The sequence below is a fragment of the Cynocephalus volans genome, chromosome 1 (assembly GCF_027409185.1).
Source record: "Cynocephalus volans isolate mCynVol1 chromosome 1, mCynVol1.pri, whole genome shotgun sequence".
Classification (NCBI taxonomy): domain Eukaryota; kingdom Metazoa; phylum Chordata; class Mammalia; order Dermoptera; family Cynocephalidae; genus Cynocephalus; species Cynocephalus volans.
In genome coordinates, this window is record NC_084460.1 from 86,415,152 (window position 1) to 86,427,940 (window position 12,789).

Sequence of the window (12,789 nt, forward strand, 5' to 3'; positions counted from 1 at the left end):
TCCAGTCTACATTATCCCTGGTGAACATTCATGTTTGCATATTTTGATAACAATATTCTCAGCTTCCCACTTTCACCCAGTCACTCACTTAGCAAAAACCTTTCTTCCCCTTCACATTTTACAACTGTATAATTTAATGAAATTCATTAGTATTAGCAAAATGGAGCAAGAGTGATATTTTAAAATGTGGAGTATATCTTTAATATCATTTCTGGTATTTGAGAAACCAAATGAAAGATTTTTAGCTTTGACTTTTAAGGAAGAAAAAATACCCATCTTTATTTAATGGAGGGGAAAAGACCTCCAGTAAAGACTAAGGTGCCAGAGCTGTCACTCACTTCACTTGCTCTTCTTTTGGCATGCAGAACCTCACATGTTCTTAAGCATAAAATGCAGACGGCATATTAAATGAAGGGTCATTCTGAAAAATAAAGTAGACAAAATGGCTTTACTCTCAAGGATAGTTGTGAAGTAAAAAGCTTATTCATAGCTAACATTTGGAAGTATTTCTTATGCCCAGAAAGGTCAGAGGGAAATCCAATAAATGTCAACCCTATTTGTCCGGTGGGGCACAACATCTCCTGAGGAATTTAATTTATATTAATGAAAAGTGAGACCAGCTTAGGGCTCTCTCAGCAATTGGTCTCATGTCAAATTACTAATTGGATCTAACTTCCTGAAAAGGATTCCTAACAAATTATCCAGGAAGGCTACCTCATATCAAATTGCTTTTTAATTGTGAGGCCTCAATTATTCTGACCAACACTGAACCACAGTCACATATTAGGACTTCTTGAGGACTTACCTCACCAGTTTGATAACTTGCCATCAGTTCTGCCCCTTGTAGGGGAGCAAGCCAGTCCAAGTGAGATTCTGACAGTAGAGTTCAAATTTAATTCAGCGGACATTCCCAAAGACCTGTTATTCAGACAACGTGGGAAGGACAACAGTAGTTCCCATGTATGAGCCCTTACTGTTTGCCAGGCTCCCTGCAGTGTTTTATGTTCCCAATTTCTAATCTTACAACACCTTTACAGAATTCTAGTTGTGGAGAAAGAGACTCACAGATATTAAGTAACTTGCTAAAGATTATATTACTAAGTAATTGACAGAACCAGGATTTGTTAGATCTCTAAGTTTTGGTTTTCCACTACTTGTTTATTGCTTAGGCTTTTCCTTTATTCATCTAACTTCTTAATGTTCATAATAGCTTCCCTTTATGTAGCACTGACTATATTCCAGATACTGTGCTTGTTATTTTATTATGTAAACCTACTAAATAGGTGATACCAGCCCCACTTATAAATGAAAAAGGAGGGCCAGAGTGTTAAGCAGCTTGCCTCAGATCACACAGCTAGAAACTGGCAGGGCTATGATTCTAACCTAGATCTGTCTTTCCAAACATGTGTTCTTACCATTGGAGAACAGTGACTTTAACAGTGCTGTGCCCTGAGTTGGTACACAGGTTATAAAGCATGGCCTCTGCACTCTGGTAGCTGGAAGTCCACTGGGTTGTGGTGGACATGGACTCAAGTGTGGTAGACATGGACTCAAGTGAAGTCAAACAGAATGATGTAAATGTGAAATGAAGTGATTTTAAACAGGAGTTGGGGAAATACAGAGGTAGGGAAGATTAATGCCAAATGGAGGGTACAGATTGGTTTTGCCAACATGGAGGCATTTAATGAATTGGATTTCAAAATCCAAAGAATGAAAGATACACATTTCAGGCTGAGGAACTAGTTTTCTCTTGAGTACAACTTTGGCCACATTCCTTAGGTTTGAGTGTATAGTGTTTTATTACTTTTGAGTAGTTTGTAACTATAGTTTTAATTTTCTCACTGGCTCATATCTTATTTAATATTTGTGAGAATCTCTAATTGGCTCGATTTTTTTTTTTTTTTGTCCTTTTCGTGACCGGTACTCAGCCAGTGAGTGCACCGGCCATTCCCATATAGGATCCGAACCCGCAGCGGGAGCGTCGCCGCGCTCCCAGCGCCGCACTCTCCCGAGTGCGCCATGGGCTCAGCCCTTGGCTCGATTTTTTAAAGTTATTTTTATTTATACTGCCTTTGGGGTAGAGAAAATAGCTGAATTTATTAATTTATTAAGGTTTTCTATGTGACCTATTAAATGATCAGTTTTTATAAATGTTCCATCAATATTTGAAATGAATATTCAAATGTAGATGAATTTTCTAAAGAGTTCAAAGGTACAAATTTGTTTATTTAGATTATTCTGATCCTCATTCACATCTTTTTCTTTGTCTGGTGAGCTGACAAATTCTGACACAATAGTCTCCCTCCCCTGGTGTTTTGGGTTCATAGGATTTAGCTCATGTTTCTTAGTATTTACCTCATATAATTGATGCTGTGTGTTTTGCTATATAGAAGTTTGTGATTATTATGTCTTCTTGGATTATACCATTATTAATATAAAATATCCATCTTTGCTCCATTTAATTTTTTTTGCTTTAAATTTACTCTGATATGAATATTGCCATAGCTAATTCTGTTTACATACCAGATACATTGTTTCTCACCCTTTTCTGTGTCATTTTTTTTAGAATTGTCTTTTTTTCTTTTCTTTTTTCTTTTTTTTGTGGATGGCCGGTATGGGGATCTGAACCCTTGACCTTGGTGTTATAAGACTGTGCTCTAACCGACTGAGCTAACCGGCCTAGAGTTGTCTTTTATAGTAACAGTTTTTACTCAGTCAGATGGTCTTTTAAAAAATTTAGCCAACTAACATTTATTTTGATTGCTCATGTGCTTGGTCTTGTTCCTGCCATTTTATTTTGTGTTTTCTGGTGCTTTTTTGTGTGTGTTCTATTTTAACCTCCTTTTCTCTTTTGACTTTATTGATTATTTTACAGTCCTGATATGCTGTCCTAGAGTGCCTGGTTGGTGCGGGGGGAGGGTCTGGTCCCCAGCTCCTTACCCTGTGTCCCTAGGTGGGCCCCAAGGTGCTGGCGCAGTGTGCCTGGTTGTGTGTGTGTGGGGGGTCCAGTCCCCAGCTCCTTACCCCGAGTCCCTAGGTGGGCCCAAAGGCACTGGCGCAGAGTGCCTGGTTGTGGGAGGGGGGTCCAGTCCTCTTCTCCGTGCCCCAGGTCCCAGGGCAGGCCCCGAGGTGCTGGCATGGGATGCCTGGTTGTGGGAGGGAGGTCTGGTCCCCTTCTCCATGTCTTGGGCCCCCAGGTGGGGCCGTGAGGCACTGTCACAGCATGCCTGGTTGTGGGAAGGGGATCAAGTCCTTGGCTGCTAGCCCTGGGTCCCCAGGCAGGTCCCTAGACATTGGTGGTGTGCCTGTATGTGGGAGTGGGGTCTGGTCCTTGGCTCCAATCCTAGGGTTCCCAGGTGGGGCCCTGAGGAGCTGGCAGTATGACTGGTTGTGGGCGGGGGTCCTGCCCCTGGCTCCATGCCTCATGTCCCCATGGTGTGCCTGGGCCAGAACTAAGTTTTTGTCCTTTGCTTGCTTCTAAAACAGGGGAACTTCCTGTGGGAACCAGTACTTGAGCTGTGTGGTTGAGGTAAATTGCCACTTTGCTGCTGTTTCCCTAGGGAAGATTTTTGTGCAGCTCAGGGTTTAATGGTTGACCTTATAGGTACTTCTGGCTCTCCAGATACTCAGTGCACCTGGGTTGTGTAGAAACTCTGATCTGGGCCTGAATCTTTTCATCAAACTGCACCCCATGCAATTCTGCATTCCCGACCAGTCTCCTCTGAGCAGTCCTGCGCTGATTGGGGGGAGGATTGGCTATCCTTGCTGTGTCCCAGTGTTCTCCTGGTGGGCCCATCTCCCCCACCTCCCATGCTCCAAACACTTTCCATGGGATGGGCCCTGCCCTGGTCCCTTGTGATGACTCACAGGCCTCTGAATGACTCCCCTTTTTCAGCTGTTCTGGCTCCTCACTCCTGCATGGGTCCACAGAAACCCTATTAGTGGTCTTGCTGCCCTGGGGACTACCAAAGTCCTCTTCTCCCCTGCCGCCTCCAAGCAACTTCATCCAAAGGGCACAACTGTGGCTTCTGCTGGCTCCTGCTCTGTGTGCTCCAGCATTAAAGCAGCCGCGGCCCGAAATGCTGAGAGCAGTTTTTTCTTTCTCTGTTCATGGTCATGAGTTCCAAAGGCCTCTCCTCCTCTTCACCTGAGCTCCAGTGACCCCAGCTTGGCTGATGTTACATTTTTATAGTTGTAAATTTGTTGCTTTGTGGGAGAGAGTAACACTGGGGACTCTCTATTCCACCATCTTGACCGGAAGTCTCCTGTTAAGTAATTTTAAAAGAATGTTTGACCACTCTTACAATTTGTTAGGTAGGAGGAAAATGAATGTAAAATGTTACTTAGTATAATCTGTATATGCACTGAAAAACATTGGAAGAAAATTTACCAAAAATTTCACAGTAGCTGTTTTTGGGTGGAGGGATTATTATTGATTGACTGCTTTATTTATTTCAGTATTTATGAAATTTTCTATGAATTTCTGTTGCTTTACATCAGAAAAAAATTTGTGATTTTCTGTTACTTTTACACCAGAAAAAAATATATGGGAGTGAAGGTTGATATAAGTTTCTTTGATATAGTATATGCTTAAGCAGAATACACAAGTTGATTTTTAAAAAAATAAAAGCTACCTGTATTTACAAAATGTCTTGGTATTTAAGTATTGCAACACTTGGCATTGCTAAATACAGAAAAGGAAAAATAGTCACCATGAATAGATTTTGCAAGCTTTTTGAGTTGACAGGAATGAATAAGAGAGAGGCTGCCTATCAAAAGCTAATCAGCTTTATTAAGAAACTCGTTACTTAGAGTTTGTAGGAAAGATGGATAATGAAAGGATCTATCTTTCACTTAATAGTGAAAGCATCTCTAGGGTATTAAAAATTAATTTTGTCTACTGAATTGAAAGAAAGCTAGAAAGAGTGGAGACTGGGTATTGTGTGTATAGGCAAGACTTTGTTTGATTGCTGGTTATCTACTTCAACCCAACTCTTCTGGGTATGATATGAGGACAATTGGATAGTGAATATGGCATGCCATCCATTGTTCTAAAAGTGTTTTCACAGTGTGGTCCACTGACCAGATGCACCAGCATCAGCATCTCCAGGGAACTTGTTAGGCAAATTCTACTGGGTGAGGGAGGGAGGACTCCTTTGTTTAGAAGATCTCCAAGTGAAAAATAAAGTGAGTCTCCTGTAGACAGCAGGGGAAAAAAAAAAAAGTCCTCCAGGTGATTCTGATGCATGCTAAAATTTGAGGACAAATGTTCTATGAGGAAGGGATCCTTAGTGTAAAGTTTATTATCTATGCTATTCCTCTTTGTTCTTTGCCCTATTTGAAAGTCTTTCCTATAAAGTTATTGTAGGAAAGGAATATTTCATAGCTTTTTATTCTGTCTGATCTTTGCAACATGTGGGTGAGGTTGCAAAGGATACTGAGGCATAGAGAATTTAAATGAACATTCAAGTTAAATAGTAACTGCTTAAATGATTACTGCTATGGAGGCAGTGTCAGATAGAGAATCGGGTCTTCAAATTCTAGATTCAGAACTCTACCCATTGGAACAGTACCTGCTCAGATTTCCTGTCAACAAACTGATAAATTGTAGGGATTAATCATGGAAGATTTTTGTTGATGTTTTTATCCTGTTTTTCTTTTAATTTTCTAAAATTAATGGATATGTTTTGTTGTTGTTTTGTAGTTTGTATTGTTATTGCAAAGAAAACCTTTTGGGGACTTTGTGGTGATTCTGGGAAATCCAGGCCCTCTAATGGTTAGTTTTGAATTCAGCCCTCTCTTACCTTCAAAAAAAACTAAGACATATTAAGATTAGTGCTTTGAGATATTTATTTGATTTATCTTTATTTTCTTTTAAAATTATTTTTATTTTCTAGTAGCTTTGGTGAAGTGAAAGCTAACAAAAAAATCAAGAATATGGTGTTTGAAGAAAAAAATCAGTTGAGATGTAGGGTAGCACATTATATAGATTAAAAATACTGAAATATGTGCCCACTTAGAGCAAATAGGTAAGATGGGACAGTGGAAATTCAGTGTTCCAGAAGTTGAAGTGAGTGGAAAACTCATCAGCTAAAGCAGTTTATCAGCCAAATGAATCCATTTTCTTGCACAAAATGGATATATGAGGGGTCTTCAAAAAGTTCATGGAAGGATTCCTATTATCTTTTAATTCAATTTTTTCACAAACTTTTTGAGGTACCTTTGTGTAGTATATACCATATAAGAGCAAGTTTTTTGGGTTCCTATCTATTAAAAGAACAGGCTTTAAAAGAAAACAACACTCATTCCAGTATCACTAAGTTACATTTTCTAAACTTGAAGTGGTTCTGTATTTCAGACTAAATTGCTTTTTGAAGGACAGATGCTAACCAAAAGAGGTATGCTAATTATGTTTTTCTTATCATAGTGCCTTTTCAAATAATTTGTTCTTATTTAATTAACTCTCTTGTATGACATATAAGTTCTGGTCCTTAACTTTTCTATAAGCCGAATTTTAATTCTAGACATTTTCCTCCTCTTTTTCTCTCTCTGCTTTTAATCGTACCTTTCAAACTTTATTTTTAAAAAATTAGATAATGGGAGTGTGTGATTTTTGCAGCAGAATAAAATTTCAGATAACTTTACTTGACTTTTTTACATATAAGCAAATAATCTCAGTTTTAAATAGGTTTTTATGTCTGTGTAAACACAGACCACTAACCATACTTTGGAAACCTGTCCTAGATGGTGAAGCCCGTAATAGACATGATATCCTTGACAGGATTTTGTTTAGAGAATTTCGTAGACTGGCACAAAGAGGCAGTGAGACAAAGGTGCTGGTTTGGTATCCCTAGGAATCATTTGCTTTCTATTCTTTGTTCTGTAGGTAAGGCCTGGGGCTTCCCTTACCAGACATTTAATAGGTTTTTATGCCAGTAACATCACCGCCATCATCATCAACGTTTTTTTAGAGCTTACAGTGTGCTAGACACTGTACTAGATGACTTATCTGATTTACTTTCATAGCAATCCTATTGCAAAAGGGATATTATTGTCCCTATTTTAGAAGGAAAAACAGAAACTCAGAGAGGTTAGCAACTTTCCTATTGTCACAGTTGAAAAAATGACAGTTCTGGGATTTGAACCCAGGTCCACCTGACTTCAGAGCCCAGGTTGGTATTAGGCTGTAACACTTCACAAGCGAGTCATTATGGTACCAGAAAAAAAACTATCAAAATATGATGTAGTGGGAAATAGAGACATAATCTAGAGCTGAAAATTACCCTAGGGAGTATTAATGTCTAGAATAATATGCTTATATTTATAAAAAAGAGAAAGATGAGGTTTAGAGAAGTTACGGAACATGCTGATGTTCACACAACTAGTGTAGGGTTGAGCTGATCTAGAGTCCAGGTCTCTTGACTTTTAGAGCAGTGCTGTTTCCATCTCCTCCCCTCCCTTTTTTTTTGTGGCTGGCCAGTACAGGAATCTGAACCCTTGACCTTTGTGTTACAAGGCTGTGCTCTAATCAACTGAGCCAACTGGTCAGCCCTCCATCCCAGTTGATATGACTGTCCTCCAGTGGTAGGTTATTACTTAGTATAATCCCACTGTGGAAGAGAAACAGATGGTAAGGGTGTGATTATAGCCTATTGTGCTGGGAAGATGAGTTCAAGCCAATGGGACAAGTTCTTACTGACCTTGTCTTTAAAAAGTATCAGCACTACATTGCTGATAGCTACCCTTTAACTAAATCTTTTCTACCGTGTTCAATTGCAGTGGCTTATTATCATATGCACATTATATAATGGGAAGAGAGAAGGGAGAGGGAGAGAGAAAACATCTTTCATGATATGAGCGATTCCTTGTGCTATTCTTGGAGCCAGACTGAGATGTGAGATGTGAACCTGCTGTTCTTCAGTCAACTCAGTTGCCACGTGCCTCTCATGTTGTGAGCCTCTTGCCCTGCTGGATGTGATTTTGGTGTTGAAAGATATGTGATTTTGTACAACATGAACCAACTCCTTCATTTGTTTCACAGCAGAAAAATAAAGATCTGTTCTAGTGTTGTAGGAAGGACTGGCTGAGTTGGATTCACTGAGAGATGTTACAATCTTTGTTTCCATGAACCTTTCTAAGGGAAATAACCCTTAGGGGTAATTTTTATTTGTGTGATTTGCTAACCTAACCTCATATAAGTTTACTCTACTGAATTTCTTTTTGTATTTTCCCTACCAGTTCTAATATATAACAGTGACTCTGAATAATTGTTCTTCCCATATGGCCCTACTTGGATATCACTGTCTAATTGTAAAGAGCATGTTCTGCCAATTGATCATTCTCAATCTCATACCCCAGACTGAATCCTGTTCACCCTGGAACATTATGTTCTTACAGGGTGACACTGGTTCACTGATAAGATCAGAATATTAACCTTTCAGTCACTTGAATGCCCATCTAATAGTTCTGAGACATGGTTTATTTAACATATATTTGTTTAGTTTTTTGGTGATTCCCCCCCCATCACTGAAGTTAAGCTTGCAAATCAGTAACTTCTAGGACTATCTTCTTTTAATAGTCCTAATCAAAATCATAATCATAATATATTTATAGTTTCTATACATTGCAGTTTTTTTGTTTTAAACAATCATAAGTGATAATCAAAAGAGTTATATAATTTCTTTTAGTATCCTAAAAGCAAGTCATCAAAACCTACAGATTGAAGCTTATCTAGCTTATTATGTTATCTTTCATTAGTTCTTTCCTTTCCTTAGTCAAACACGTTTTTTGTTCTTAAAATTCTAGTATTGGTTAACCCTATTCCCATTTACTTTTTGATGGGGAAAGTAGAACTAGTGAAAGCATTTTTAAAAACCTTTTAAAAATATTTTTTTCTAAGACTATTTTCTCTTTCTATTTGGGTGCTTTACATTTTAATTTCTCATTTAAGGCTTTAAAAATCTTAGACCTAGTTTTCCTTTATTGATCAGTTTTAGCTTTTCATTTCTCTGTTGTTTACTTTTGGGCTTCTATTCATTGAATAATTCCTAATTTTAGTTAGACTTCTTTTTATTTCCTACCCCTTCTTAATTTTTTTTTCTACTTGAGAAAAGACCACATGTTCTGATGTTTTAAAATTTTGTATCCTTCCCTTGGTGCTCTTCTATTGGTTTTTACCAATTGTATTTCTATGGAAATATCAATTTAAAAAAAAAGAACTGGATGAGATGCCTGGATCAATATGTGTATTAGTTATCTGTTGTTGCATAATAAATTACTTTAAAACTTAATAGCTTAAAACAACAACCATTTATTATCTCACAGTTTTGATGGATTAGGAATCCAGGTACAATTTACATGGGTGCCTCTGGTTACAGTCAGGATGTTAGCTGAAGTCTCATTTGAAGTCTTTACCACTTCCAAACTCACTCATGTAGTTGTTGGCAGAATTTAATTCCTTGTGGGCTATTGGACTGTGGGTCCAATTCCTCGCTGTTTGCTGGCTTGAGTCTTCCCTCAGTTCCTTGCATATGAACCTCTATAGGGTAGCTTACAACATGGCAGCTAAAAAATGGCAGCTGATTTTCTTCAGAGCAAGCAAGGGAAAGAGGAAGACAGAATACCCAAGATGGACACCACAGTCTTTTTGTAACTCCAGATTCATCACTTTGACCGTGTTCTATTGGTTAGAAGCAAATCACTCGGTCTCATTCAAAGGGGAGGATTCACAAGGGCATAAATACCAGGGGCCAGGTATTATTGGGGGCCATTTTAGAGGCTGCCTACCATTGTATGTATTTTAGGAATAGAACATTATACTTGGAGGCAACAGAAGCAGAATGTCCATGGAACAAGGAAGGCAGTAAAAATACAAGTTTGAAATAATATTTTGGGTTATAATAGTAGAACAGTAGCAGGGTTTATAAGAATATAGATAATGAGAAATAAGTAGTTTAGGATAAAGATTAAAGAACATTTCCTTACCAATATTAATTCCAATTTACTTACCTTCATGTACTACTGTTCATTGAAGCTACCTAGCTTTTTAAAAGTAGTTTTAAAAAATCACATCAAAAACTAAGAATAACCAAGCAATTTATGTTCAAGAATTTATTGTAACATTATTTAAAAAAACTAATCTGGATGCATTTTTGTTTTTCTCTTGTTTATATTTGTATTTGTGTATACTTCTTCATTTCTCTTAATGGGCAATATAGTGTTTTTCCTCTTGGGTATATAAGTGTATTCCATTTAATTACTGAGATCCAACATTTTCTTCATCATAAACTGTCTTGCCATTTTCTTTATCAAGTGTTGTCACTATGTTTAATTAATGACTGTTTACAAAGATGTGGCAGAGTTAAGGAAAATCAAAAAGTGATAGTGAAGCACTCCTGGCCTTGCAACAGTAGGAAGCTATCACTACCACACCTAAAAGGGCAAGGGGAGGGAGTTGTATTACTGGAAACCAGCAAGAGCTGAGATATGAGAGAGAGGCTGCCCACCTGGAGCAGGTACACAGCCACTGCTTGTTGCCTGGCAGGGAGAAATCCAAGGAGATAAAGTTCCAACTTCATTCTCCTCCTGCTCTCTGATCTTTTGCCTCCCATTGGCCAAACCCAACGAGAAGCCAGAAGGCAAGGGAGCCCAGTTGATGCAAACCATGCAGGTCAGCCTCTCAGGGCAGAGCACAGTAGAGAAGAGAAGGGTAGAAAATTATTATGGAAGGGCAAAAGGATAATATTCAGCAAAGTAGGAAGTCTTTTTATTTCTTTGTATTATCTGTGTTTGAACATGAACCTTTTTGAATGTACCTAATGTTTAACTTTAAAAGTTTTGAGTTTTTGCTAGTCTTTCTATTTGAGTAACTCCATAATGGTTACAATAAACTTTTCAAGAAACTTGGCTGTAGGTTTTCTTTATTAAGTATTAGATTGTGTTTATAATACATCTAAACACAATTGTATGTATTATAATTAGATTTATTATCAAAGTCATGGTGGAAGAGTTGCTTTTACTATGGATGTTTGACCTCAAAATGACCTACAAAGAAGGTATATGGATCCTTGTTACATTTGGAAAGATGAATGCAGTGTTATTTTTACAAAGAAATAATCTTAGTTGGATAGTTGTTGATGAGTTTCCTTGAGCCCTGTTTTATAAATATCCATAAACTTTGAGGGAAAAAATCTGCCTGAGAGAAGTTGAGAATATATGAAATCTACTTATCACTACTTTCTTTTTTAAAAAGTGTGTCTTATACTTAGAAACAGATATCATAACAAAGAAGCAAAGAGGACTGATGAAATTTATTCACCAAATATTTATGGAGACCTGTCTACTTAATGTGAATCCACAGGGATAAATAGTGTGGGCATATGGTGATTACAAAGACAGAGTCCTTTCTCTGAAACAGCTCACCCTAAGTAGGGCAGTTAATTGCATAAACAACTAACTAATGGGCAGATTCTCATAAATGCTGTCTTAGGAGTATAGGCAATAGTATAGGAGGGCAGAGGGTGATCTCAGAGGGGATAGTGTTTGAGCTGAACCTTGAGTGCTGAGTACAATATAATGGTAGAGGAGAGGGGAATTCACTTTGGGTTCAGGGAATGGCATGAATAAGGTACAACTGAATAAAAATACAAATGTGAAGGTCGAGGTGAAATCGTTAAACTTCCTTCAACTTGGTTATTTTCTGAGTCTAATTTATTTAGTTATGTGTGTATGTGTTTACAAGGTTTTTTAATAACTGCATATGCTAAATGAGTTCTTTTGAAGTGTTGCTTTTAGTTTTTGTGTTTCTGTTTTTTCAGAGAAGCTGGAATAACTGTTTTTAAATGTTGCTTTTCGGTTGCAGGCTGCAGCAGGAAACCAAAATGATATGCACCATGGTAAGCCATTTCTTTTGGGACTCGAGGACATTCCTTGAGCTCAGGGATTCAGGAGATGAAATTTGAATTTACCCTACTTTATTAATTACCTCGACATTATGGTATTTTTATATCCCACTTGAAGATTAAAGAGCTTGACCAAAGAGGATAGGTTAGCATCCAGTCACCTGTAATGAGGAAAAAAATTAGCTCTTATGTATGATAGTTTGAATATCAGGGATATGCATAGCTTTGTGGACAACTAGGGTTTTTATTGGTATTTTCCTACAACAGCTGTACTGTTCTGATACGAATAGCTTCATCCTTTACATCCAGTATGTTTAGCAGAATATCAGTAAGAGATCTGAATAAAAATTAAGGTTGTAGATTGTGTTCTGTCACTGTCAGAGTGAACTTGTATGTTACACATCTCTGATGAAGAGTTTGAGGGTGGCCAGGCAGCACACCAAACCTCAACCATAGCCATCTACCACTACCATAGGTTCTGCAGAGAGCTCTGTAGAACAGACCTTCTTAGAAAATGCACACTATTGTTGCTGGGCTTTGACCCCAAAGCCCTTTGTGGAAGCCCTAGCTCTAGTGGGCTGGTCACAACCACTTGAGTGGGTATTTCTTTTATCCTTCTGATCTATGACTTAGCATAAAAGAAGGCTCTCTGGGCCCCTTTCACTAGGCCCAACACTAATTTTTATCCTTGGATTCCTGTCATCCCTATGGTATGAGAAAAACAAGCCCCAGGGGGAGAAAGAGAAAGTGCACTAGCATTGCTTCCTAGCCTCAACCTTCACAGGGCAGGGTCCTACCAAACAACAAGCAGTCTTATCACACACAGAGGAGGCATTTCAACGGAGGACCAATAACTGCTACTGACTCCAACAGAGAAATCCAAAAGGGG

General features: G+C 38.2%; 1 protein-coding gene across 6 annotated transcripts in view; it reads left to right on the forward strand.

Moving 5' to 3' along the window:
• PPM1L (protein phosphatase, Mg2+/Mn2+ dependent 1L) overlaps nucleotides 1-12,789 on the forward strand; it is a 287,755-nt gene that overhangs the window by 139,581 nt on the left and 135,385 nt on the right. For 5 of the 6 annotated variants that reach the window (XM_063085967.1, XM_063085948.1, XM_063085962.1 and 2 more), the window contains one exon: nucleotides 11,861-11,894. The exons of the other annotated variant lie outside the window; for it this stretch is intronic. In XM_063085967.1, the coding sequence (XP_062942037.1) occupies nucleotides 11,880-11,894 (15 nt within the window). In that variant the 5' untranslated portion in view covers nucleotides 11,861-11,879. The remainder of the gene's footprint in view (nucleotides 1-11,860; nucleotides 11,895-12,789) is intronic. 6 annotated transcript variants of the gene reach the window in all.